Source organism: Giraffa tippelskirchi, chromosome 12 (assembly GCF_054371585.1).
Source record: "Giraffa tippelskirchi isolate mGirTip1 chromosome 12, T2T-mGirTip1v1.2.pri, whole genome shotgun sequence".
NCBI lineage: Eukaryota > Metazoa > Chordata > Mammalia > Artiodactyla > Giraffidae > Giraffa > Giraffa tippelskirchi.
The window spans coordinates 50,217,636-50,242,627 of record NC_137286.1 but is presented as its reverse complement, the minus strand read 5'-3'; the positions used below and the strand labels follow the sequence as shown (position 1 = coordinate 50,242,627).

At 48.9% G+C, this 24,992-nt stretch overlaps 1 protein-coding gene and 1 long non-coding RNA gene across 13 annotated transcripts in view; one reads left to right on the top strand and one right to left on the bottom strand.

Moving 5' to 3' along the window:
- AKAP13 (A-kinase anchoring protein 13) overlaps positions 1 to 24,992 on the top strand; it is a 318,012-nt gene that overhangs the window by 273,782 nt on the left and 19,238 nt on the right. For 5 of the 12 annotated variants that reach the window (XR_014071355.1, XM_081550449.1, XM_081550455.1 and 2 more), the window contains 12 exons: positions 6,749 to 6,816; positions 8,993 to 9,059; positions 13,351 to 13,486; positions 14,870 to 14,982; positions 15,594 to 15,740; positions 16,322 to 16,572; positions 18,374 to 18,499; positions 18,615 to 18,732; positions 19,809 to 20,057; positions 23,397 to 23,473; positions 24,249 to 24,430; positions 24,529 to 24,611. Coding sequence is in view for 11 of the 12 variants with exons in the window: in XM_081550449.1 (XP_081406575.1) it covers positions 6,749 to 6,816; positions 8,993 to 9,059; positions 13,351 to 13,486; positions 14,870 to 14,982; positions 15,594 to 15,740; positions 16,322 to 16,572; positions 18,374 to 18,499; positions 18,615 to 18,732; positions 19,809 to 20,057; positions 23,397 to 23,473; positions 24,249 to 24,430; positions 24,529 to 24,611 (1,617 nt within the window). In the remaining variant the exon portion in view is untranslated. Of the gene's footprint in view, positions 1 to 6,748; positions 6,817 to 8,992; positions 9,060 to 13,350; positions 13,487 to 14,869; positions 14,983 to 15,587; positions 15,741 to 16,321; positions 16,573 to 18,373; positions 18,500 to 18,614; positions 18,733 to 19,808; positions 20,058 to 23,396; positions 23,474 to 24,248; positions 24,431 to 24,528; positions 24,612 to 24,992 lie in introns of all 12 variants that reach the window. The other 7 variants (XM_081550454.1, XM_081550451.1, XM_081550447.1 and 4 more) reach the window with 3 other exon arrangements.
- LOC145529798 (uncharacterized) lies at positions 11,556 to 14,010 on the bottom strand. Its single transcript, XR_014071358.1, has 2 exons — positions 13,831 to 14,010; positions 11,556 to 12,380 (listed from the first exon to the last, which is right to left on the bottom strand). It is a non-coding gene; the product is annotated as an uncharacterized LOC145529798 (long non-coding RNA).

The following is a 24,992-nucleotide window of genomic DNA, read 5'->3' as shown; positions in this document are numbered from 1 at the left end:
GGGCATGATTGTGGGTGTGAAGCACCATTTGTGATCTTGGCAGGAAGTGGAAACTATGAGTAATTTGAGGACTCAATCTTTTTTCACTTCCCTCCATCCCCTGTCATGTCCAGGATCTTCCCAGGAATCTCAGGAAACAACAGCATCCCTCCAGTTCCTTGACTTCCTAGGAAACCTTTGTGCTCTTAGCAGCCCTTTCCTTGGTTTAACATAATCCTGTTTGTCGACCCTGGAGCCTCAGACCCCAAGTGGCTGCTCAGTCAGTTTTGACTTGTGGTTTAGAAAAATCAGCCAGTTGGTCCATCGTGGTCGGTGTGACGATGGCTGATGTTGGTCTTTGCCTGTCTTTCAAACATCTCTAGTCACTTTAATACATCTTTCTGCGTGCAAATATTGAGAGATTCAGCAGGCTGGAACTTTTAAAACAAGTCAACATCTCTTGACCGCACTGGAAAACACCTGGACCAGTCTGAAGTCATAGTCGTGGTGAAAGCTGAGTTCCTTTGGTGGACTTAGGTGGAAATGGTCAAGATCACAGACGCTAGAAATAGCCCAGGAGCAGGAGCAAAGGCTCCGTGAAGTTGGTTCCTCTGCAGTTTACTCCCGGAAAGTAAACACACGGTGAAAGCAGAGGTCCCCCTTTGTCGGGAATGAGTCATTTAATTTAGGAGAAACTTGGCGAGTTTGTTTGTTTTAACTCTGCCAAAACTCTACTCTTATTTTAGGATTTTGGTAACTTTAATAGAGAAAGGAGGAGAGCATCTTTCCACTTCTTCCCCCTTGCAGTTATGTAAAGCTTCCCTTGAATAAGTCAGCTGTACTTTCCAGCCACCACGAATAATTTGGTCTCTGGAATGCCTGGTGGAGTCCTTCAGTGCAAGGAATCTGCTACATTCAGGTTTTCAGATCTTGCCAGCGGTTCCGTTTTGTTTGCTTTAAACACATGCAAGATGATAACTGAGATTACTGTGGATTTATTTTCTGTTGTGTTAGCAGCTTCTAAGTACTTTTGTGGTAGGTTGCTTCTCTTGATTAGAAGAAAAGAAACAAGTGTACCAGCCTCAACCCAAGTAGGAAACATAAAGAGTTCAGACTGCCTGTGATGGTCTGATTCACCTTGAGGTTCTGTCCTGAAAGGCAGCTCCCTGGGCAAGCAGTTTTCTCCCATTTAGAGTTCATTGCTTAGATGGTGAGATACATATAACTGGTTAAAGAAAGGACAGTGGAAGAGCCTCAGCAATGAAACCAGCTCTTATCCAAGCAGAGCACTTTGGGTTTTGGTTTTTGTTGATTTGTTTGCCAGCATTCTTACAAAAACTGCTGCTAGGTGAGCCCCCAATTACGGCGATGTAGCTCTGTTTTGTGGCTTTCGTCTTGTTCTGTACAGCCAGCACTGTGGTCATTACACCAGCTACCGAGAATATCTTACAAGTCATTTGTATCTACGCTCTATCAGTCCAGACCGGCCGTGTCTCACACTCCCCAGAGAATTTAAACCAGAAGTTGCAGAAATCCTTTTTGAGCATCTATTTCTAAATTTATCAGTATTTAAATGTTTTTCTGCTGTTGTTTTGTTGGTGAGTGTTGACGTGATAGCAAGAAATTGGACCTTTCTCTCCTTAAAGTTAGAAAAGTCTCTCTAACCCCTAACCTTTAGAAGGATCAGAGAATTCTCCCCCACGTGCATTCTGCTGCTCAGACCGGTCTCCAGGAGGAAGGGTAGTCAAAGCTGTTCAGCACAGCCCTCCCTGGAAAAGCGTTGGACAATCCCTTTCTTCAGAACGTGACACAACTCAGGAAGATGAATCCTTCCTTTAACAGGCAGGCCTGGAGTATTCACGTCATTCTCTTCATTTCATTTCAGTTTGACCTGACCTCTCCTCTTAACTCTTCTTTAAAGCTGATTTTCTTAGGCCAGTCTCTCTAGTTGGTTGTTGGATTTCTCTGCTGAAAGTGAATGGGTGTATGGTATATTCACCAAAGCTCTGGTGGCAGAGTTTTAAAAAGATGAAGCAGCAAATAGATGTGAGCTCCCAGCCATGTGGGTTTTCCTTCATATTCTCTTGTTTGATGCCTCCGTGTAGCCAAGAAAGAAGCTGGAGGCTGGGCTGTTTGCTTTTAAGTTCAGAGGAGTCTAATTAGGGGTCGGCTCTGTTCCCGTAAACCACAGTGCCAAGGCCTTTTTGAAGAACTTTGAAGAATGAAAGCATATTGCTTACTGCTATTAGGAAATCTTTCTTGAAAAATAAATAAATAAAAGGCCAAATAATTCTTTGATCTCCCTAACAACATGGTATAGAGTTTGTGACAGGGAGCTTGAAAGTGGTATTAGATTGTCTTCAATTCGTATGTTCTTGGTAATTGTCTGTTTTCCAAAACAGAGGTTTTAACCTCAAGACTTCAGCTGATGTCAGTTGGGCCGAAGTTTCTAAATCACCCACATACCCCGCTAAAACCATTACCGTGAACTGAGCCCAGGTCAGCTGGGTGACAGGTTGAGTGGTTTTTAAGTAGGTACTCGAGTGTGTTAAGCAGACATGCATGCAAACTGTTTATGTCTCAGACTTGTGGCCACATTATAAAGTATGTTGAAACTTCAGCTGGGTTGTGGCTTTGGGGACGTGTGTCTCAGTTAACTAGAAGAGTGGATTGTGTGAAAAGTTGTTTACCAGAAGTACATTTTAAAAATACTACTTCTGCTTTTATGATACGTCAGTTGGAGTTGTCCTTTAAATCTCAAACACTGGTCTGAGAACTTGAATATTCCTAAAATCTATGTAAAAGTAATTGCACCATTCCCACTATTTAATTCTCTATAGGGTGAAGAAACTGTGGGTTGTGAATTGCCTGTTCATAATCTTGATTCCATTTTTCTATTTGGTTCTTAGTCTTACTGTTTTATGATGAGCTTTTAAACATTTTTAAGATAGGATGGTTAGGTGTGGCACTCCCATTTTAATTCCATTTCAAAATCTGTGGTTTCTTTGGCCATGATACGAATTCATTAGTTTTCCTCACATTTTTTTCACCCATGTTTCAAAGTATTATTTTGTGTAAGTAAAATGTTATGAGGAAGAGGTTCTCTTAGGATACTTAGGCAAGACTCAGAGAGGGCAAGGAAGAATGGGATTAAAGACAACGTATGTGAAAGACAAAGAAAAAAGGTAGGAAGGGAAGCTGAGAAGCCCGTGCATGAGGACACGTTGCGTCAGCAGGACTGCGCCATGGTCTCGGGCATCTGTGGGACAAGGGGGGCAGGCCAGTACAGGACATGATGGAGGCAGGGGTCAGTACCGTACCAGAAGCCCACAGGTCACTGGGAGTCTGCTTCCCTGGGAGAGTCAGAGACTGCAGAGAGTGGAGTCCTGCCAGCCCAGTCAGGGAAGGAAGAGGGAGCAAGGGACACAGTTGCAGGAAAGAGTTTGTTCAGAGCTCAGAGGTGCGACAGAACACGGCAAGGGGCTAGAAGTGCACACACACATGATGGGCTTAATCAAGCCAAGTAAGGAGTGTGGCTCAGACGGTAAAGAATCTGCCTGCAGTGCAGGAGACCCAGGTCGATCCCTGAGTCAAGACGCTCCCTAGAGAAGGGCATGGCCACCCACTCCAGTATTCTTGCCTGGAGAACTCCATGGACAGAGGCGCCTGGTGGGCTACAGCCCATGGGGTGGCAAAGAGTCAGACGTGACTGAGCAACTAACACTTTCACTTATCCTAAAGATGATGGGGGACCATTAAAAGAGTCACTTTCTCAGAGTCTCAGAGTCTCACTTTCTGAGAAGTAAGAGGAAAAAAGTTTTGAATATAAGTCAGTAAAGACAAATTTGGTCCAGCCCACTTGTTTCCTCTTTGACCCTTTTTGGAAGACCGTTGGCTCGTGGGGCTTAAAGCCTTTAATGAAAGTTCACCAGACTCTAGATCTGGAATGTGAGTTTCATTGCATGATGTATAGAAGGGCGCAAAGGCGTTGGCATTTCAGGAGTTACTTGGATTTCTGTTTGCGATTCATCTCTTTTCTGGGAGCAGTAGGATGATTTCTTTGTGAAAATGTATCCTTATTTCCATATAGCAAAGAACTCGACAATTTAACAAGGGTCAGTGGTTTTCCGGTTCTTGAGAAAAGTATCCACAAAAGGTTTCCTTTTGGCTGATTAGAATGAGTCACTCCCCAGGGGGCTGTCTCTGCAAAGGCTTCCTTGTGCCCAGAAAGGGGTGTTGCTGAGAAACCTTGGCATTAATATTCAGGGATGTATAACCCTTTCGTAACTGCTGACCTCTGGAGCAACTTCACGGCCTAACGTGGCAGTGTTCATAATGACAAACAGTAGAAACTGCCAGGAGCATAGCATCTGTGCGGCTCCCTGGCAGTGTCATCCTGGAGAAGAAGGCAGAGGAAGCAGGGATACAGTGCTGACTGGGAACCCTCCAGGTTGCTTCATCATGTTGATTCCCTGAATAAACCTTTCCCAGGAGAGTCTCCCCTCAGGCTGACACTGGGAAATGAACGTGAGTGTCTCTTCTAGTTGATGAGCATCAGAAAAATGACTGGAGAGTCGATTTCTCATGGGGTGAAGCTGGAAGAGGTTACTCGACAGAAGGCTCGGTAGGCCTGAGAGTTAAAGGCCCAGAATCAAGCTTCACCCCATCCCACTTCCAAACTGGTTCCTGCTCTGGGCCGCCCTGTTGACCAAAATAGAGTTGCTCCTGGTGGCCTCTTTCATGGGGGTCGTATCCGCCATGATTCCTCCAGTGTGAACTTGCCCCAACCAGGCCCTGAAGGATGGGTGTGTCCTAGTGACAATTCAGATGACCAAGAAGTTGAAAACTGTACTGCAGCATGAGCCTTATAGAACATTTTGAAGTCATTTACTTCAAAAAATCATCTCTTTCAAGAGACGCAGCATAAGGAGTCTTACAGAAGCACAGAGAAAGGGAATTGGGAGGGCAGATGCAGTCCTTTGACTTTGGAGACCTGAGGAAGCGGAGGCCTGTGGAGGAGGAACCGGTCTAGAGTCACAGTAACTAACTCAAGGAGCCAGGACCCGAAACACGTTTAGTGTGACGGCTGTGCCTCTAGCGCTGTGTTAAGTGCGTATTTGACCTGCTGGAATCAAGGCTGTGACAAGGCACTTGGCTTTTGTATAAAATAAGCATAAAGTCTAAAACAGACGTTGGAATGGTGGCATGAGGTAGGCACTGTGCTAGGGAGACTTACTTAAAGTTTCAGCAGTAGATGGAGAGAGACCCTGCCCTGGAGGAACACTCAGTGGAGGAGAAAATGGTAGTCGCTCAGTCGTGTTCAACTCTTTGTGACCCCATGGACTGTAGCCCACCAGGCTCCTCTGTCCGTGGGAGTCTCCAGGCAAGAATACTGGAGTGGGTTTCCATTCCTTTCTCCGGGAGATCTTCCCAACCCAGAGATTGAACCTGCATTGCAGGCGGGTTCTTTACTCAGTGAAGGAGAAAATCATAGGATCATCCAATGTGCTGTGACTGGTGGTATTATGAAAGAGGCCTGTGAACCTAGCAGATGTTGAGGAAGGAATGGAGAAAGCCCCTGGGGACTGGGACTCTGGCCTTCTCCACGCTCATATCCTCGGAACCCAGGCATATAAGTCAGGAGAGCATCCTGCCCTTGATTCAAGGGTGACCGTTCAAGACCTGCAGTCCTTCCTGAGTCACAATGGGGAGCGTTGCCGAAGGGCAGTGTCTGTTGATTTTCTCAGGGAGCCTTTCCCTGGGGAGGCTCTCACCGTGGGATCCCCACAGACAGCTCTCTTACTTGCTTTACTTCCCCTCCAGCCTCCTGGCACAGCTCAGTTTATGACTTCATAGCAGCAGTACAAGCTGATGCTGGCCCTCGAGAGGCCCTGAGGGCTGGGTTTTTTCTGTCAGCAGCCCTTGTGGGTCTAGGAGTTGAGATAAAAATCATGTCCTCAGCAGATCGTGGGCGCCACTTCATCTTTCAGGAAATCTTGGCTTCATCTTTCAGGAAGTCTCCCACTTTCTCTTGAGTCAGGGCTCCTGGAGGTGCTGCAGGGTGGTTCTGATGACCTTTCTCCTGCAGCTCTTGAACCAGGGTGTTGGAAAAAGCTCAGGGTGGAAAGGAGTCCAAATCAAAGGACACAAACAGGTGGATTTTCAGATTCACACTCCACCTTTGATGCAGTCGTACAGATTTCAAAGCCCCTGTGATGGGGGTGTATTTACATATCATTTGTGGGTGTTCTTACATGTTTATGTAAATGTCTGTGCATGAGTATGTGTGCGTGCATGCGTGTGTGCTCAGTCGTGACTGACTCTTTGCAACCCCGTGGCCTGTAGCCCACCAGGCTCCCCTGTCCATGGGATTTCCCAGGCAAGAATACTGGAGTGGGTTGCCGTGCTCTCCTCCAAGTATGTACATATAGTTCCGTATCACTTGTGTGTTGTTTGTGACACAGACTCACATGTCGACGGCAGACACTTTCACTTTTAGTTTTGGTAGCCTCTCAGCTTCCTGCCCGAGAAGCGCCAGGTTTCTCATTTTTATTAATCGGAGATTGCACCTGCTCTTGTTTCTTCTCCTCCTAATGATGTCACAAGCCTGCTTCCTGGAAGAGGGCCACAGTCTGTAATCCCAGGTAGTCACACCCTGCCATGTGAGCGGCTTCACCGGCGGTCCATAGGCCGCCGTGGCAGTGACAATCAGTGTGGGCCTTGAGTCACTGTGTGTTTAATGTCACCCGGCGTTCTGCTCTCTTTTCAGATTGTAGCGCCTTGGTCCACAAAGGCTGCAGAGAAAGCCTGATCTCCTGTGCAAAGGTCAAAATAAAGGTAAGACATTTCTGCCTGAACCAATGAAATCCTCAGAGTAAGGAGACTTGGGGTTAGATTTTCTGTTTGTCTTTTCATCATTCGGTACCTCCTTTGAGACTGCAGTAACCCAAAACGTTTCATCTCTTCTTGACACAGTCGGGAATTTGTGGCTTTCGAAAGATGAAATGCTTTCAGAACTTGTCCACATTAAACACATGTTTCTCTGTGATTGTAATCTGTGTCACCAGTACAGTGACTTTCCTCTTAGCCATGTCTGCAGACCTTTTCTGCTCGTCACACTCCTGCCTTCCTCCTTGGGGACCACGAGGGCAGCAGGTGGAAACCAGGAGCTCTGACGTGCTGGCGGCCGGGGGGGCAGGGTTTTGAGCCAGCCTGCCCGGCATCCCCTTTCTCCACAGGCTCACGTAGATCACACGACGAGAAGAGAAGTAGATTGTGGTCCACGCTCTGAGGATGCACATCACGTAATAACACAGTGCACATCAGAGGCCCTTGTGGGGCACAAGCCTGGGGGCAGATGGGTGTTTAGGTGGCCCAGGTGGCTTTTCAGTGTTTCAGTCACTCAACACTCTTCGTTCTTGTCAGAAGAGTGCTCTCCAGCACCATCTACACATGTGTTCAGCATGCTGTTTGCTTCCAATAACCAAACACATTTATCTAGTGAAGTGGCCTCAAACTTGAGAGTCACCTCGAAGGCTTGTTACAAAATGACACTGGGCCAGTGACCCACTCCCAGAATTTCCGATTCTGGGTGGGTGGGGCTGAGGAATTCACCTTTGTAATAACTTCCCAGAAGATGCCATTTCTGCTGGTCCGAGGACCACACTTTGAGAAGCACTGAACTAGTATAAAGATGACAGGCTTCTGTACCCTTGATCTTAGTCAGCCCGTGGGCGTAAATTTTGTCCATGGGCTGAACTTTTCTTTTTTTCCACAGTATTTATCACCTTCTTGGGGCTTCCCTGGTGGCTCAGACAGTAAAGAATTGGCCTGCAGTGCAGGAGACCTGTGTTCAATCCCTGGGTCAGGAAGATCCCCTGGAGAAGGGAATGGCAATCCACTCCAGTGTTCTTGCCTGGAGAACTCCATGGACAGAAGAGCCTGGCAGGGTACAGTCCATGGGGTCGTCTAGAGTCAGATGCCACCGAGTGACTAATGCAAAATATCACCTTCTTAGGGTCTGTTTATTTATCACATTTACGTTCTGCGATCTGTACCTTCCCCCGACTAGAATGTATGTAAGCATCAGACTTGCCAGGCAGTCTGAAGTCAGGAGCGTTTGGTCCATTGGCAGCTCCTAAGGCTGTAGAACAGAATCTGGGCTGTAGGTCCTTAGACATTGGAGAGGTGGATGGAGGTGACAGCCCACTGGGCTGAGCGGCTGCCGCCGCCTCCGGACAAGATGTGCAGGCCCAGGCTGCTGCCTCCCGCCCCTCCAACTTGCCTCTGTCCTTGTCACCTGTCTGACCCCATGGGCCTTTGAATTTGTGACCTCTGGTAAGAGTGTCATCATCGTGACTGTGCCAGAGAAAGACAGCGATGGGGACATAGCCTATCCCATGTGAAAGAGTGTCATCGAAGAGGTGGAGTCCCATTCTAAACAGACCCTTTTCCACTGATGATTTAGCTCAGGCTAATTGCTTCAACCCTGGAGGTTTCTCACATGGTGTCTCTGTTCCATGCCACAAAAAAGTCTTAAAATTAGCACTTTCCCTAAGAATTATGTAACACCTTATACATAAAGGCTGGTCACTGGAGAGATGGAGATGAAAAGGGCACAGATGCTGCTCGTAGGGAACCAGCGTTGTGGTGGGGACAATGGACGCGCAGACAATGACCATAAATAAGGGAAGAACTAGAGGGGGGTACGCACAGCATTGTGAGGGGTGCCAGTCGCTGCCTCACAGGAGGCGAAGACAGAAGCTCACGGTGGCTCTGCCCCCGAGGTCTGACCTTAACACGGGAGACTGCCTGGCCTGTGAAGGGAGAGCAGTGTTCCAGGCAGAGGAGACGCCTCGCAGAGTCGCAGGGCTGGCCGGGCTCAGGCGGGGGCCATTGGCAGGAACAGGGGAGCAACTGGCTTTGTGTTCTAGGCCTCTTGAGACTTGACAGAAGATAAGTTGTAAAATTCATCAAAACTTATGAAATTGATGGAAATCTCTTCTTCTTGCAGCAGCCCAGAGGGAACCTGCAGGCACACGACACGTCCTCACTGCCCACGGTCATCATGAGAAGCAAATGTAAGTAGTGCGCCCGCCCCTCACGGCTCCTCTCAGCCTCTCTGGCTCGGGACTTACACATGCTTCTGTTGTGTCTGTTTGTTATTCTTAATTACGGTTTGAATACCTATTTTGTGGTAACTTAGAGAAGGCTGCAGTTTCGTTGACTGAAATCCTGGCAGTCTACCATCAGACCCTCTGGAAGGTCTGAGAATTGTGTATGTGTGTGAGCTTACAAGGCAGCACTGAGCCCTGTTTATTTAAGCGAGTGACCCCCATGTTTTTTGAAACTCCTTTTCCATGAGTCAACAGTGAAACTTGCTTTTAGTGCTCTCAACATCAAATGAGATCTTGCTTATTAAACTCCTTGACAGACTGCGAAATTATATAATTTGGGGGTGATTTTTTTTCTTTTTTTCAAAGTCTTCAAGTGGTACACAAATTGAGTTCATCACACTCCGTCACATCAACCTATCTTCTCCAGTCTGTGCAAAGCTCCACTTTGATTTTGCTGAATGTTTTCCCCTTTTCATTCTCCATTCTCTATCTCAGTCCTTTCCCTTCATTAGTACGCACTGTGGTATATTTAATGCAGACCTCTCCAATCTGCCATATCTTCAGACGTATGTGTACCTCTGAAAATATCTCTTACTGTTTTGTGTGTTGAATTTTAAATTAGACAGTATGACTTATGCTTATCCATTCTGCTGCTGCTTTTCCACTCAATATGGTTTTGAGATCTGTGTGCGATATTATATGAAAGCTATCATCTCAGATAGCTGCGGGGTATTCTTTCAGAAACATACACCATATTTTAATTACCAGTTTCCCCAAAGACTTGAGTTGTCTCCACCCATATATATGCCATAAATAACACAGTAATGAATACCACGTTAATTAGCTCACAGAACCTGGTTGAGACTCACCCCCAGGCTGTGTTTTTCAAGGCCTAGTTCCTGAATCAATTATAAGTGCCAGTTCTTGGGCCCTACCCAGACCTATGATATCAGAGAGTCCAGGGTGGAGCCCGGTGCTCTGTTGAGTAGACACTCCAGGTGATGGTGATGTTCACACTTGAGTGTGAGAACCACTGCCCCGAGCCCGACTGTTCTGAGCGCTTCCAGACGGGCTCGAACAGCCCCTCAGGCTGTGCTGCCGGCAAGGGTGTGCGGTCCTGTCAGACGACAGTCTGGTTATTACCCATCTTTGCATGTAAATTCTTAGAGGAAAAGTTATGCCAGACTGTCACCCCCTTTAACCAGTGATCCAACCCATCCCAACACCTTTTACAAGCCTGCTGCTGCTGCTAAGTCGCTTCAGTCATGTCTGACTCTGCGACCCCATAGACGGCAGCCCACCAGGCTCCCCGTCCCTGGGATTCTCCAGGCAAGAACACTGGAGTGGGTTGCCATTTCCTTCTCCAGTGCATGAAAGGGAAAAGGGAAAGTGAAGTCGCTCAGTCGTGTCCGACTCTCAGCGACCCCATGGGCTGCAGCCTACCAGGCTCCGCTGTCCATGGGATTCTCCAGGCAGGAGTACTGGAGTGGGGTGCCGTTGCCTTCTCCGGTTTACAAGCATACCCTTCCTTAAATATTTTTTCTTGGCTCAGTGACATTTATCTCTTCTCTCAGAAATCTGCTTTCTTTCAAGTCAGATACAAGAGGTCTTCCCCAAAGCTGCCTATCATGTTACCTCCCACCCCGGCCTGTGCTCTTATTTCCCTTTCACCCACCACCGTGACGCAGCAGGAGGAGTCCAGGTGGTGGACTCAGATCGTGTGGGGCTGAGTCCTAGCGCCCCACTTAACAAATTACTGACCAGAGACGCAGTAATATGTCTCTCGTTACCTGAACATTATTGACCAGAGACTTCATTGGTATCCACCTACCTCACAAACTGCCGGCCACAGGCGTTAAGTTTCTGCAAAAATCCTCTAGTTAATAATGTGTTAGCAGCTGCATAACCTCAGACAAACATTTACGGCTCCCCCCCACACCCCCGTACCTCGTGTTCCTCCTCTGTGGAAGGATGTCGTGGTATCATCAGGTGGTTGTCAGGTTTAAGTGAGGTGACACCCATGAAGCCCTTGGTGGCGGGCCTGCCTCAGTGGGAACGTTCTCGCTGCCGTCGCTTTCGCGGCGCGGATGCCGAGGCTCAGAGGCAGTGAGCAGCTCTCCTGAGCGGGGAAGGATTGGTTTCCAGCAGTCACAGGGCTCTCACTTCCACCTCCCCCACACCCATGCTGCCCTTAGATGCAAGTTGCTCTTGATAACCGTGAGGGCTCTGCGTGGCCTGGCTTGGTCCTGCTTCTCCGGCCATCGCCCCGATCCTGCATGTCTGCCCCCTGCCTGCCTCCTCATCTGCTTGCCATCTCTACTTCATGGTAGCGCTGCCTGAGCGTTTCTGCTTCCTTCAGACAGTCCTCCTCCTCAGATTGGCCTCTTTTCCCATCCGCCTGGCCATGGCCTCACTCAGCGACTTCCCCTTTCAAGGACTGATGTTTCTCCCTCCATCTGATTTTTTTTTTTTTTTTTTTACAATTTTATTTGTTACTGTATTTTGGCCGTGCTGGGTCTTTGTGGCTGTGCGGGCTTTTCTCTAGTTGCGGTGCATGGGCTTCTCATTGCGGAGGCTTTTCTTGTTGTGGAGCTCGGGCTCTCAAGCACAAAGGCTTCGTAGTTGCAGCACTCAGGCTTACCTGTCCTGCAGCATGTGGGATCTTCCCGGACCAGGGATCAAACCCGTGCTTCCTGCAGTTGGCAGGCAGATTCTTCACCACTGAGCCACCAGGGAACTGCTCCTCTATCATATTTTATCTGCTCACTGACTTCCCTCTGAGTCCCTGAGGTGTGCTCCAGGCTCCCGCACCCTGGAGCCTGTTCGCCTCTCTGCCTCTTGCCCTTCTTCCCTCTTGGGCAAGGCCCCCCATCTCGTGGTGTTCTGCATATTTCCTGCAAGAAGGGTCTGGTCATGCCGTCATGTGGGAGGTTTCTGGTGATTACATCACCTTCTTCTGAATAGAATCTGAATGGTTTTATCCATTTTATTAAGTCAGGCACATCCTGTAATACTGTGAAGCTGTAACAGCTGCCCAGTCATTTCCTTAAGCTCCTGATGCTCCAAGGGCTGGACGGATAATGCGTCTGGGACAGCAGCTTCGTTACCACGGAAAAATCATCTGTTACCCAGATGCCAGTGTGACTGCTTGACCCGAAATGAGAGCTCCAGTGTCCTCTCTGGGCGTGTGCAATGGCCATGAACTTGGGCGAGCTCCGGGAGATGGTGAGGGACAGGGAGGCCTGGCGTGCTGCAGCCCGTGGGGTCGCAGAGAGTCGGACATGACTGAGCGACAGAACAGCAAGAGAAATACTCAGTTAGGAGGACAGATTAGCTGGGTGACATCGAACACAGGTTGCATTTTCCTCCTCTGAAATTAAAGGAATTGGTCAAAATCTGTGTTCTCAGACATGGTACAGAAGAAACTCTTGGGAAGCTGGTAAAAACATCTTAGACTCCCAGGTGCCACCCACACAGGACAGACAGGGCTGGGAATTTGCATAACTAAAAAGCCCCGCACAGGTTTCTCGGTAGAAACTCCCTAAGAACACTGGCCTAGGTCATCTCTGAGGCTGCTTGTGTCCTTAAAATTCTTTCAGTCTCCTTTTCTCTTTGAATTAGTTAAAATGTTTAAATGTACGGTACTTTCACATGATTCTTTATCCTTATTGCCTCATTTCCATCACACTCGACAAGTAACTCCATTTCTTATGTTTATCTTGTCCAAGTTTCTTTCTTAAAGCAGATACCGATTTGGATTACTTATTGTTTTTAAAACACAGAAATGGTCTGTGGTGCACTTTATTCTGAACTTTGATTTTTTTTCCTCCCTTAATATATTATCCTGCAGTTTTGTGTCAGTTCATGCAGGGTGTCCTTGTTTTTATTTTAAAGCTTCATAGTATCCACCAGTAGGATATACCATGATTTATTAACCAACCTTATTTTGATAACTCATTTTGCTTTTACTGAACTTTGCACTGAATACCTTTGGTCATATGTCATTGCAAGTGTAAACGAGTAAATCCTGTGGAATGAACATGTCCTGAAGGAAACCACTGGATCAATAGGGATAGGCATTTACAGTTTCAATGACTGTTGCCACATTGACCTCCGAAGAGTGTTTGTCTCCATTTATACTCCCAGAGTGGATCTCTTTTAAAGCAGTCTGTTCCTATTTGATACTTGTCAGGCGGGTCCGTGCTGGAGGGCCCGAGTCCCTGACCCTTCAGTGGTGTCCTCTCGTCCCGTGCAGCCTCCCAGCCCAAGGAGCGCCCTCGGTCAGCCGTCCTCCTGGCCGATGAAACCACTGCCGCACCTGTGTTTGCTAACAGACGGTCCCAGCAGAGCGTCGTGCTTTCCAAAAGCGTCTCCATTCAGAACATCGCTGGGTAAGTGGGGGTGTGGAGACAGCACAGTTGACATCTAGGTGACGAGAGCATCATAATTTATACCATTTGACAAAAAGATGCTCTTGGGAAAGAACGTGTAACCTAACGAGTTGGTGCACGGCTGAGTAATAGAGACAAGCAGGGTGAGAGTTACATTTGATGCAGCCATTCTATAACAACAATCCCCGTTGAACACCATCTCAGGTAAGGTTTTGTCCATGATCAGTCCTGCCTTTAAAGAACCTGCCTTCTAAGATGATGATTCTTAGATCAAAATAAAAAGTGGAAATAGGAAAAAAAAAAAAAAGTGATCTAATGCAGAATGTTGGGCTGCAACCACTTACATTTTCAGATGTCATACTTTTCTCTTGGTCAGATGAACCTGGGAGGAGAGGGTAGTTTTGTTTTACCTTTTTTTAAATTCTATTTTCTATCCTTGCCTCTTGCCTCTTCAGGCATGGGAGTGAGTAACGGGCCGAGAAAGACAGTAGGCTCCCAGCCCCTCCTCTGCCCTGAGCTCCTCTGTGGTCCCTGCAGAAGCTGCCGTGGCCCCTGGCTGTTGAGGCCCCAACTGTCTGTGGTTAGCACAGGGCTGATTGTGATGTGGCTGGCTGTTCTGGGTCAGGTGCCTGCCTTCCCACCAAGTGAAGAAGTCACCTCAAATGTAGGGCTTAAAGCATCCCTGGCAGCTCTCCTCACCCAGGCTGAAGGAAAATTCCTAGCTGAAGGATGCAAATCTCCTTTTTTCTGTGTTCCCTAACCTCTGGGCTGGATAACGCTTCCTCCTCCTTAAAAAAAAAAGAAAAAAAAAAAAAATTCCAGGTATTTTTATATCATCCTGTCTCAGTGGCATGATTATCTTCTTTTCAGAGTTGTTAAGTTCATCTCAATTGATTTACATTATGACTTTTAAAAGTTGGCCTTTAAATAAAATTTAGTTTTAAGTGACTCTGGCTTACTTCTGTGCCATACCACAAACATATACCAGGTGCCTGATATGCCAGCTAGAATCGAGAAAAGTCCAAAGAATATGGTTTAGCGTAAGTGCTGGCTCTGTAGGTGTTTAGGGAACACAAGGAAAAGGTGTTGTGGTTAGACATGAGTTTCAAACAGAGAAATTTCATTTATAATGTGTATACAGTTTGAAAGAAGAGCATTCTTCTTGTTACTTATGGTTTAGAAAATAAAACTGCAAGGTTCAAAAAGTTCATGGTTGCTGTTGTATTTAAAAGCCTGTAACCTCCTTCATAGTTCATGTTGCACATTGCTAGGTACCTGACAAGTAATTTGCCTTCAACATTGTCATTTTACAGTTTTTCAGAGCTTCACAAACTGTGGCTTCTCAGAATGCATCTGACAGTATGTGTTTCCTCCTGTCCCTAGAGTTGCCAACGATGAGAACATATCGAACACCTGGAGGTTCCTGTCCCACTCAACAGACTCACTGAATAAAATCAGCAAGGTCAACGAGTCCACAGAGTCCCTTACCGATGAGGGTAAGCGGAGGCCACGGCCTGTGTGCTGGGCGTCTGCAGCGACTCTGTGCCTTTAGCTGGAATGCAGGCGCTGATGGAGTAGTGGTGCCTGCCCTCCCGGCCCCTGTGACGCGTCTCTGAACTGCTGCGCAGCATCAGATGCTTTAGAGGGGGGATGGTGAACCTGCTTGTCCAGTTGTTGAGTACTCGCCCACTGAAGGGCATCATTGAGTTTAATGTGGGCAGACTCTGCTTCTTCCCCTAGACTTGTGTACACGTTCCGTTCACAGTTGTAAACCTACTCTCTTAAACAAGGAAAGTCACCAGGACCCTTCTAGCTCCTGCTTCACGTAGGAATCATGTCTTAATCACTTTCAATTTAGGTGACGTTTATCACCCTTAACCAAAGTCTTGAATATAGTCTATGTCTCTCTCGAACAGAAAACGCTCCTTTCTAATAGAATATATATATTCTGTGAATATCACTGTCTTAGTGCAGAGTGCATCGTCTCATGAAGTTATCACCCCGAGGAATGTCCAACAGAGGTTTTTTACAGGTCACTGATGCAGGCAGGACTCTTGACACCGATTTTTTTTTCTTTTCTTTTCTTTTTTTTTTTTTTGAGGAGTAGGTACAGACATGAATGAAGGACAGCTAATGGGAGATTTTGAGACTGAGTCCAAACAGCTGGAAGCAGAGTCTTGGAGTCAGATCGTGGACAGCAAGTTTCTGAAACAGCACAAGAAAGATGTCGTCAAGCGGCAAGAAGTGATTTACGGTGAGACGCCTCACGTGCTCTGCTGAGATCTGATTCACGTTGTCTGTTGGGTGGTTTATTACACTATGGCAAGTCAGTTTTCAAGTATGTATTATAGCCATCTCCAAGATTTTCTCTGAAAGCTTTGAGGTGTAGAGACATGATCTTATTTCTAGCCTTCCCTCTCTCTGTAAAATGGTATTCTTTAATTTTATCGAACATTTTATTGAATATGAGTGCTTATTTATGCAGTATTCTTAGAAAGAGATCCCCTATGACAGCACAGTTGAATTCCTCAGCTGCAGCAGAAACTAGACTAAATACAAGTCCTTTCTGGGGACAGTCAGTTATGGAAGGTCCTGAATCCCAGTGAAGATAACTTTGGAAACCACCATTGGAAAGGGATGGAGTCCAGAAGGCCTGTAGTGTGAGGTCCCGTGAAAAAGAGGAATAGGATGAACGCTTTTCAGGGAAAAGGCAGCTCTTGACCCAGCCTTCAAGTTTAAGTTGGGCCATAAGCAGCCTTTACGCAGGCCCAGGCTCTCAGGGGAGGGGAATCGGCGAGGGAGGCATCCCTGATGGTCCAGCCTGTCGCTCCTCAGAGCTGATGCAGACAGAGTTCCACCACCTCCGCACCCTCAAGATCATGAGCGACGTCTACAGCCGGGGCATGATGGCCGACCTACTCTTCGAGCAGCAGATGGTGGAGAAGCTCTTCCCCTGCCTGGACGAGCTCATCAGCATCCACAGCCAGTTCTTCCAGCGGATCCTCGAGAGGAAGAAGGACTCCCTGGTGGACAAAAGCGAGAAGAACTTTCTCATCAGGAGGATCGGGGACGTGCTCGTGCAGCAGGTGAGCAGGAGCAGGGCCCCGGCACTTCTCACACACAAAGACGCACACACACACAGACACACACAAATACAGATGCAGACACACAGATACACACACACATGCACGCACACAGATACACACAGACACACACAAATACAGACGCAGACACACAGAGACACACATGCACGCACACAGACACACACAGATACACACATGCATGCACACAGACACATACACACACACAGCAGGGCCCTGGGCACTTCTCACACACACACAGACAGACACAGACGCACACAAATACACACAGACGCGCGCGCACACACACATACACACACAGGCACACACACAGACACACACATGGGACCGGTAGCCGTGTGTTCTCATCCCAGCTGAACTGCCTGTGACCTCTCTGAGCTTGGGCGGGTGATTCCATGTCTCCGGCCCTCAGTTTCCTTCTCTGAAATTGAGGACAGTAGGTTTTCTCTTCTAATGTTGTTTTAAAATTTAAAAGCCATGTATATATAAAGTACCCAGCATGCATGCTACGTATGCAGTAAAAGTCAGGTTTCCTTGCTTTTGGGGGGGCGCTTGCTTTGTGATCACTTAAAATGTCTCTGCTTTCAGCTTCTCTGTTGGTCAGGGGCAAAGGAAAGGCTCCCTTGAAGCTTTGGGGTAAGGATCAAGCCTTGCTGGCTCCAGAGACTTAGTCCAGCAGGAATGGCTGCTAGTGTGTGTTGTAGTGGCCACTTACAGAAACTCCATGGCTGCCCCGCAGTGAGCATAGCTTCAGATGAGGTAGCACACACATGGGAACGATGGAAGGGCCACGCAGAACTGTTGGGACCACTGGCCCCAGCTAAGTAGGATAAATACCCCTAGTTACCATGGCTGTTTCTGATGGCTTTCTGACATACCAAGGTGACATTCTTAAGACTGCTTCCTCATGAAAGACTTCTAGTGAGTCCCTTCCTTTTATTGCTATTTTTATGACAAATGGGAGTTAGAACACGTTTTGCACAGTACAGGGATACTTCTATGTTTATTACTTTTTAAATATCCATATCAGCTTTATTGAAATAAAATTCATTAGCCACGTGATCCACCCATGTAAAGTGTACAGTTCCGTGGTTTTTAGTACATCCATGGATTTGAGCAGCCGTCACCAGGGTCAGTCGTAGAACGTTTTTATCATCAGCACCCACACCTGCTTCCCTGACTTCTCCAGCCCTAGGCAACCACTGATGTACTTTCTCTCTGGATTTGCCTGTTCTGGACATTGTGTATAAATGAAATAAAACAGTATGTTGTCCTCAGTGATTGGACTTTTCATATGTGAGTACCACATTTTATCTGTTTATCCTTTGATGGACATGAGGAACAGTTCCACTTGGTTGGGGGCTGTTGTGAACAACGCTGCTGTGAACATTTATATGCATGGTTTTGTGTGGACATGTTTTTATGGCCAGGAGTGGAACTGCTGGGTCATATGGTAACTCTGTGTTTAACTTCTTGAGGAACTGCCTGTCTTCCAAATCTCCTGCACCATTTCATTGTTCTGGGGGAAGTGATGAGGACGATCCCCTGGAGGAGGAAATGGCAGCCCACTCCAGTGTTCTTGCCTGGAGAATCCCATGGACAGAGGAGCCTGGCGGGCTACAATCCATGGGGCTGCAGAGAGTCAGACATGACTGGGCCACCCAGTGCGAGCGCAGTGAGGAAGCCCTCCTGGGTTGTGCAAGCAGACTGGACCCTGGGCACACAGTGGTAACACGGGTTTAGCGCCCTGAGTGATGGTGTAACCTCTGCTCGCTTTCGTCCACAGTTCTCGGGGGAGAATGCCGAACGCTTAAAGAAGACCTACGGCAAGTTTTGTGGGCAGCACAACCAGTCCGTGAACTACTTCAAAGACCTCCACACCAAAGACAAGCGCTTTCAGGCCTTCGTGAAGGTAGTGACGTGAAACGTGGAATTCCCCACCGTTGCCCGGAGCCCGTGTCCCTGTGAGATTTAGCCCAAGCCTTCCCCTCTGGGTCGCTCCTGACATTTGGTCTCCTCCCTTGCAGAAGAAGATGAGCAGTTCCGTCGTCCGGAGGCTGGGAATCCCCGAGTGCATATTGCTTGTAACCCAGCGGATCACCAAATACCCGGTTTTGTTCCAGAGGATACTGCAGTGTACCAAAGGTGAGTCTCTCTCTTGAATCAGTCTTACTTGCCAGTGGCCTGTTCCCTCTCTGTCCAGCAGAGGCCCCATAGAAGGACTGTTTCACATCAAGGCGGACTAAAAGAGAAGCCTGTGTTTTCTCTTAAAAACGGTTTTCTTGAGCGCAGACATGAAATATCACATCACCAGACTTAGAGTGGATGAGAGCGAGCAGAGAAGGAACCACGTGGTGATCCCAGCCAAGAGTTTAGTGGCCTGAAGAGCTTGTCACTTGTCTCTTGGGGAGAGGACCCCTACCTCACCTGCAAGGGCAGGGATCGCTACTGTTTCTCAGTTAATCAGTCCCTGCTCGTTTTTCTCTCTGCTGATCCTGCTCCGCCACAGTTACATTAAGGATTAGGTAAAACAAAGACATAGATTAAAAAACTGGAGGCTCCTCTCCCTCCCTAAAGATGTTGGATTCCTTCCACTTTAGAAGGTAGCTTGTGGGACTTCCCTGGTGATCCAATGGCTAAGACTCCTCACTCCCAGTGTAGGGGGCGCAAGTTTGATCCCTGATCAGAGAGCTAGATCCCACATGCCTCAACTAAAGGTCCCATGTACTGCAATTAAGGTCTGGGGCAGCCAAGTAAATAAATATTTATACGTCTGTATATGTATATGTGGGGCTTCCCTGGTGACTCAGGCAGTAAAGAAGCCACCTGCAATGCGAGAGATCTGGGTTCGATCCCTAGAACAGGAAGATCCCCCAGATGAGGGCATGGCAACCCACTCCAGTATCCTTGCCTGGGGCATCCCCATGGACAGAGGAGCCTGGCGGGCTACAGTCCGTGGGGTCACAAAGAGTTGGACAAGACTGAGTGACTAAGCACAGCATAGAGAGAGAACAGAGCCGTAGGTGCACGTCATCTGTCTCACTGAAACGTCTAACCTTAATTAGAGTTCAACTCTGACCGAGCAAGAGGTCAGCTCGTGACTGCAGTGTGTCGGCCTCGCTCTGCCCGCGCGGCCGCAGAGCACGGACAGTGCCGTGGGGCACGGAGGCAGGGTGCCCTCCTCCTGCCCAGTAGGGACCGAGCTCTCCTCTCCTCCTCAGACAACGAGGTGGAGCAGCAGGACCTGACGCAGTCCCTGGGCCTGGTAAAGGACGTGATCGGAGCCGTGAACAGCAAAGTGGCGAGTTACGAGAAGAAGGTCCGTCTGAACGAGATTTACACGAAGACCGACAGCAAGTCGATCATGAGGATGAAGAGCGGCCAGATGTTCGCCAAGGAGGACCTGAAGCGGAAGAACCTGGTGCGGGACGGAAGCGTGTTTCTGAAGAGTGCGACCGGGAGGTTGAAAGGTGAGGCCCGCCCGCGTCTGAGGCTCCGCGCGCTCCAGCGGGGAGCAGGCAGGATGCAGGTGTCCCCAGACCGCCTCCGGGGACCCTGGTCCAGACGGTCCCGAGGAGCAGCCGTCATTCAGTCCTTAGTCTTGTTATCAGAAAGGCCTGGTCTGAGATGGCTCACAAACCACACCAAGTACAGTAAGGTAACAAGGATCTGGTGCAGTCAGGGGCATGAGAAGATTTTTAAAGAGCAAAGTGTCAGCTTCATACCCATATGTGAGCTCTTAAGGCAGATGTAATCGCCCATGAGAGACGGGCAGCAAATTTGGGGTCGGGGTCTCTGGCAAAACCACTGCCAGGAGGGAAGCACCATCAGCTGCACCATTTCATAGGTTCTCTGAGATTAAAAATACATCATCAGTTGTTCTGAAGAAATGTTAGAGGAATTCTCAGTTCCTGAGACCTTAAGAGAAACATTTAACTCACAACTCGACTTATTGTTAAAATTTGTTGTTCATGTCTTTTATTTTTCTCTAAGAAAAAGAGCTCATGAAAGATACTCATTTCCTGTTTGATCTCAGTTTTGTTCTTTTTGTTTTGTTTTAAATGATCAGCCCCATCAAGTTAAGGAAGTTAGGTCTGTTCATTCATCTGTGCATCTGGTCTGTTGGGTTTTTTGTTTTGTTTCTTTAATAATTTTTCTCATCAAACCCATATCCTCCGGGTCTGTCTGGTCACTCTAACCTCACCAGTAGCCTTGAGTACCCCCAGCCTGCCTCCCTGGCCTCAGTGAGCTGAGCGCACAAAGCTGCCCGCCTGGCATAAAACTCAAGGGAGTGAAGCACCCACGGCCCCAGTGTCGGTGATGCCGTAGGCAGCCGCTGCCGGACGACGCCCGAGCGTCCTTAGCCAGCTCGTGTCTCCCCCTGCTCAGAGCGAGGCGTGAAGGTGGATGACTCAGGACACCCCGCTTAGAAGTTGAGCTGGGACTGCAGGGACGTTTAAGGAGGTTCTTGCTCTGCAGTGGGATGGCTGCTAGCACAGAGGTGTGAACTGGCGGCTAGGAGAAGGGGCGAGGAGAGGGGCCTTTGAGTCACGTCTTGAAGAATGGAGAGGAGGAAGCATGAGAGCACAGGGCCCCTGGGAGGGGTGGGCAGGCGGGCAGCGGAGCGAGGCAGGAAGCACGGCTGAGGAGTGAGCTCGGGGCGGCTGGGGGTGGACACGAGCTCCAGGCGAGGGGCTGACCGTGATCCCGGGGGCGGGAGGGGCTCACAGCGGAGGGTTTGAGCGGGACGGGTGGATTCGAGTGTGGGCGGTGCACTGCTGGGGTCGGGCCGAGGACAGCCGGGGCCCAGGGGCACCGCTGACCGAGCTGTGGACAGTCCCTGGTGCGGGGACCCGGGGGAGGGTCCTCCAGGCAGGGTCCCTTCAGAGGAGAAGCACCCCTTCCGGCCCCCAGCCAGCTCTGCATCTCCCTGCTCCGTGATGAACTGCGTGATCCCTGGGGCTCCCTCTTTCCAGCCCTGATGCCCTGTGACACCCTGAGGCCTCAGCCGGGGGTCTGGCCTCCCCGCCGCGGTGAAGTGCCGGTCCCCTCATGAGAGCAGGCTTCCTAGAACGGCCACTGCCTGGAGCCAGCGCCGAGTTCCTTCTCTACACAGCAGCTGATTCATTTGTTCCCGAAATAAAAAATAATCGATTCCAGCTGTGGGAACGAAGTCGTGGTCCGAGCAGTGGTGGAACGATAGGCTTCCTGGCCCAAAACGTCTCTAGCAGCGAGAGGAGGTGGTTTCTAGTCATCCCCCCCCCCCCCCCCCGTGAACTTGCGCCAAGAACAGCCAGTTCTGTGTCGAGTAACCTTTGCAAGGGGATGAAATTGTTTTTCTCTGATCTACTGACACTGATCACATAAACTTCAGGATCAAAACTAAAGTTGAAACTTATGTGTTAGGACTTTTTTTTTTGGCAGACACCTGAACTATTTAAAAGTAAACTTTAAAAAAACAAAATTGTCAAAACTAATGGTAGTGCATGGAAAATTACTGTGGTCTGTGCTGAAGGCTAGACCTCCCCAGGACTCGGGCCTGCTTGCTTCTCTTCCTCGCAGCTCTGCCGTGAATTACACAGCGGGGCACCCCCGTCTTAGCAGAAGTGGTGGAAAAGGCCGGGAGGGGCCTGACCACCCAAGAGGGAGCTGGAGAAGTCAGCCTGTTGTTTTCCCCGGGGAGTCATAGGCGCCCCCCCAGCCCCTTTCCTGGCTGAAGGTGGTACCGATCGGGGCCAGCCTGTGAGGTCTCAGTAGACAACTCACCTCCAGGGACGTCCCACTTTGTCCTCAAGGGAGCGCTGGGAAGTGTCACTGGATACTCCTCGAGAATTAGAGCAACTGTTGGTGGCATTATTTGGTTTCTGGATCCAACTAGAGATGTTATTTATTTATTTATTTATTTTGAACACCAAAAAACATTTTGTATTGGGATATAGCCAGTTAACAATGTTGTGATAGTTTCAGGTGGGCAGCAAAGAGACTCAGCCACACATATACATGCATCCATTCTCTCCCAAACCCCCCTCCCATCCAGACTGGCACATCACGTTGAGCAGAGTTCCCTGTGCTAGACAGTAGGTCTTTGTTGGTTATCCATTTTAAATACAGCAGTGTGTACATGTCCATCCCAAACGCTCTAACTGTCCCATCCTCCCCCCACCCCCCGGCAAGCATAACCAGTTAGAGATGTTAATTTGCCTCTTGTTGCGTCTCAGTTGAGAAGAGCAGGCCATCTCCATGGCACGGAGAGGTTGAGGTTGCCGGCGCCGTGTTGGGCCGAGCAGAGCATGGTGCTCGGTGTACCTGAGATGGTGTGTGGGTGTTGTGGGGCCCCCTTGTCCTCCAGGGCTTGTGGAAGAAGCTTGCCTTCCACGGTTAGGCTGAGATAGTCCTCTGTATCACCTCCTGGCAGCCTTCCTGTCTGCTGTCCCATGCCTTTCCCCTTACCGTGATCAGAAGCCGAGAAACACTGACCAAGAGTGTTTTGTGGAATGTGTTGCTGTAGTTGTGCTTCCCAACTCTTAAAGTATTTTATTCTTAAAAACCTTGTCTTGTGGGATCCGTCTTTCCAGCACTGAGTGCTCAGACCTTCCCAGAACAGGGTTTTGGTGATCAATCCCATTTCAAAATGCCTCTAAAAAATCTAGTGGCCAGATGTGGACCCTGCAGAAGTGTCAGGCCCTTGCCTGGGAGGAGCATGATAAACTGCCGTGTGGGTGAGCTGCTGGGTTATCATCTAGGCAAGTGCCCTGGAGGTGGTTCCCTGCTCAGTGATGGCTGTTCCCCCTCCTCTCCCCGCTCTGCAGAGGTTCAAGCGGTCCTGTTGACTGACATCTTGGTCTTCCTTCAAGAAAAAGACCAGAAGTACGTCTTTGCGTCATTGGTAAGCTGAGCTCCTCATCTCTACTGTTTGTAAGTAACAGGATTGACAACCGTGAGGGTAGGTGGTGAGTGTAGTTCAGTGTTACTGCTCTGTCACCCTCTCAAAATTGACCCAGGGCAGACTCCTCTGGGTCATTGCTCACACACCCTTGCAGTTTTCTGCCCACCTCCCTCCCCTCCAGTTATTTTTCTGCTCCCTCAGGATCCTTCTCAGAGCCTTCAGCATTCGATCCAAAAAGAAATCTGTCATTGTAGTATTTCTCATGTATTATGTCTTACAAATCGTTCCCCCTTATAACCTCGCCAACCAGAGTCTTTGACAAAAACCAGAAAGGACTCGAACCTTGCTAGCCTTAAATTTTGTTTCCTTTTTGGAAATCATTTCCTGTTGGATAAAATGTGAGTGAAACAATGAGCTATTTGGTTTTTCTCCTAAATCTGCCGTTGTTTGTTAAGCCATATGGTTGTTTTTTTTTTTAATTGGAAAGAAAAAGAAGATACCATGTATTAACCCATATATTTGGAATCTAGAAGAATGGTACTGATGAACCTGTCTCAGGGCAGGAGTAGAGACGCAGATGTAGAGAACGGACTTGTGGACCCAGCTGGGGACGCGGAGGGTGGGATGCCTTGGGAGAGCAGCACTGACGTATACACACCACCGCGTGTGAGCCGCAGGCTCTTAGGGGCATCTGGTCCGCCCTGAGATGGAAGCTGTCTCAAGAGTTGGATTGTTGCGTCCACGTCTTTCTAGCTGCGCTTTCCCCACTTTCCAGGACCAGAAGTCAACAGTGATCTCTCTGAAGAAGCTGATTGTGAGGGAAGTAGCTCACGAGGAGAAAGGCTTGTTCCTCATCAGTATGGGGATGAAGGACCCGGAGATGGTGGAAGTGCACGCCAGCTCCAAGGAGGAGCGCAGCAGCTGGATTCAGATCATCCAGGACACGATCAACACCCTGTGAGCCACACCCCGCCCTCCAGGATCGCTTGATGGACAGGCCGCCACCAGGATAACGGACCTCTGAATAACGCGCTGTTTTGTTGTGCTTCTGTCAGGAACCGAGATGAAGATGAAGGAATTCCTAGTGAGAACGAGGAAGAGAAGAAGATGTTGGACACCAAGGCCCGGGAGTTAAAAGGTGAAGCTGGTGGAAGCGGCCCAAGGGCCTGTTGGGGCAGCGGGGTGCAGGGAGACGGGGCTGCAGTCCCACAGAACCCCTGCAGATTTTCAGTCGATCCCACAGCCGGCCAGACAGGCACGCGAACCAGGGAGGGTATAGCTCCTCACAAAAGAGAACCCAGGTCAGAGCCGACACAGGTCCTGCAGGAACACCCTGTGCAGTGAGCCTCGCCCGGGGGAGTGCCTGGTGCCAGGCCGCGGGGATGTCGGTTCTCTGTTTGGGGTCAGTGTCCTTGGGCCCTGGTGACAGGCTCGGTACTTTGTCCCGGAAGAGGTTGCTGGAGTTCACAGGCACATCTAAGATTAAAACAGGAAGGAGAGAGGAAAGGTGCTTGAGGGA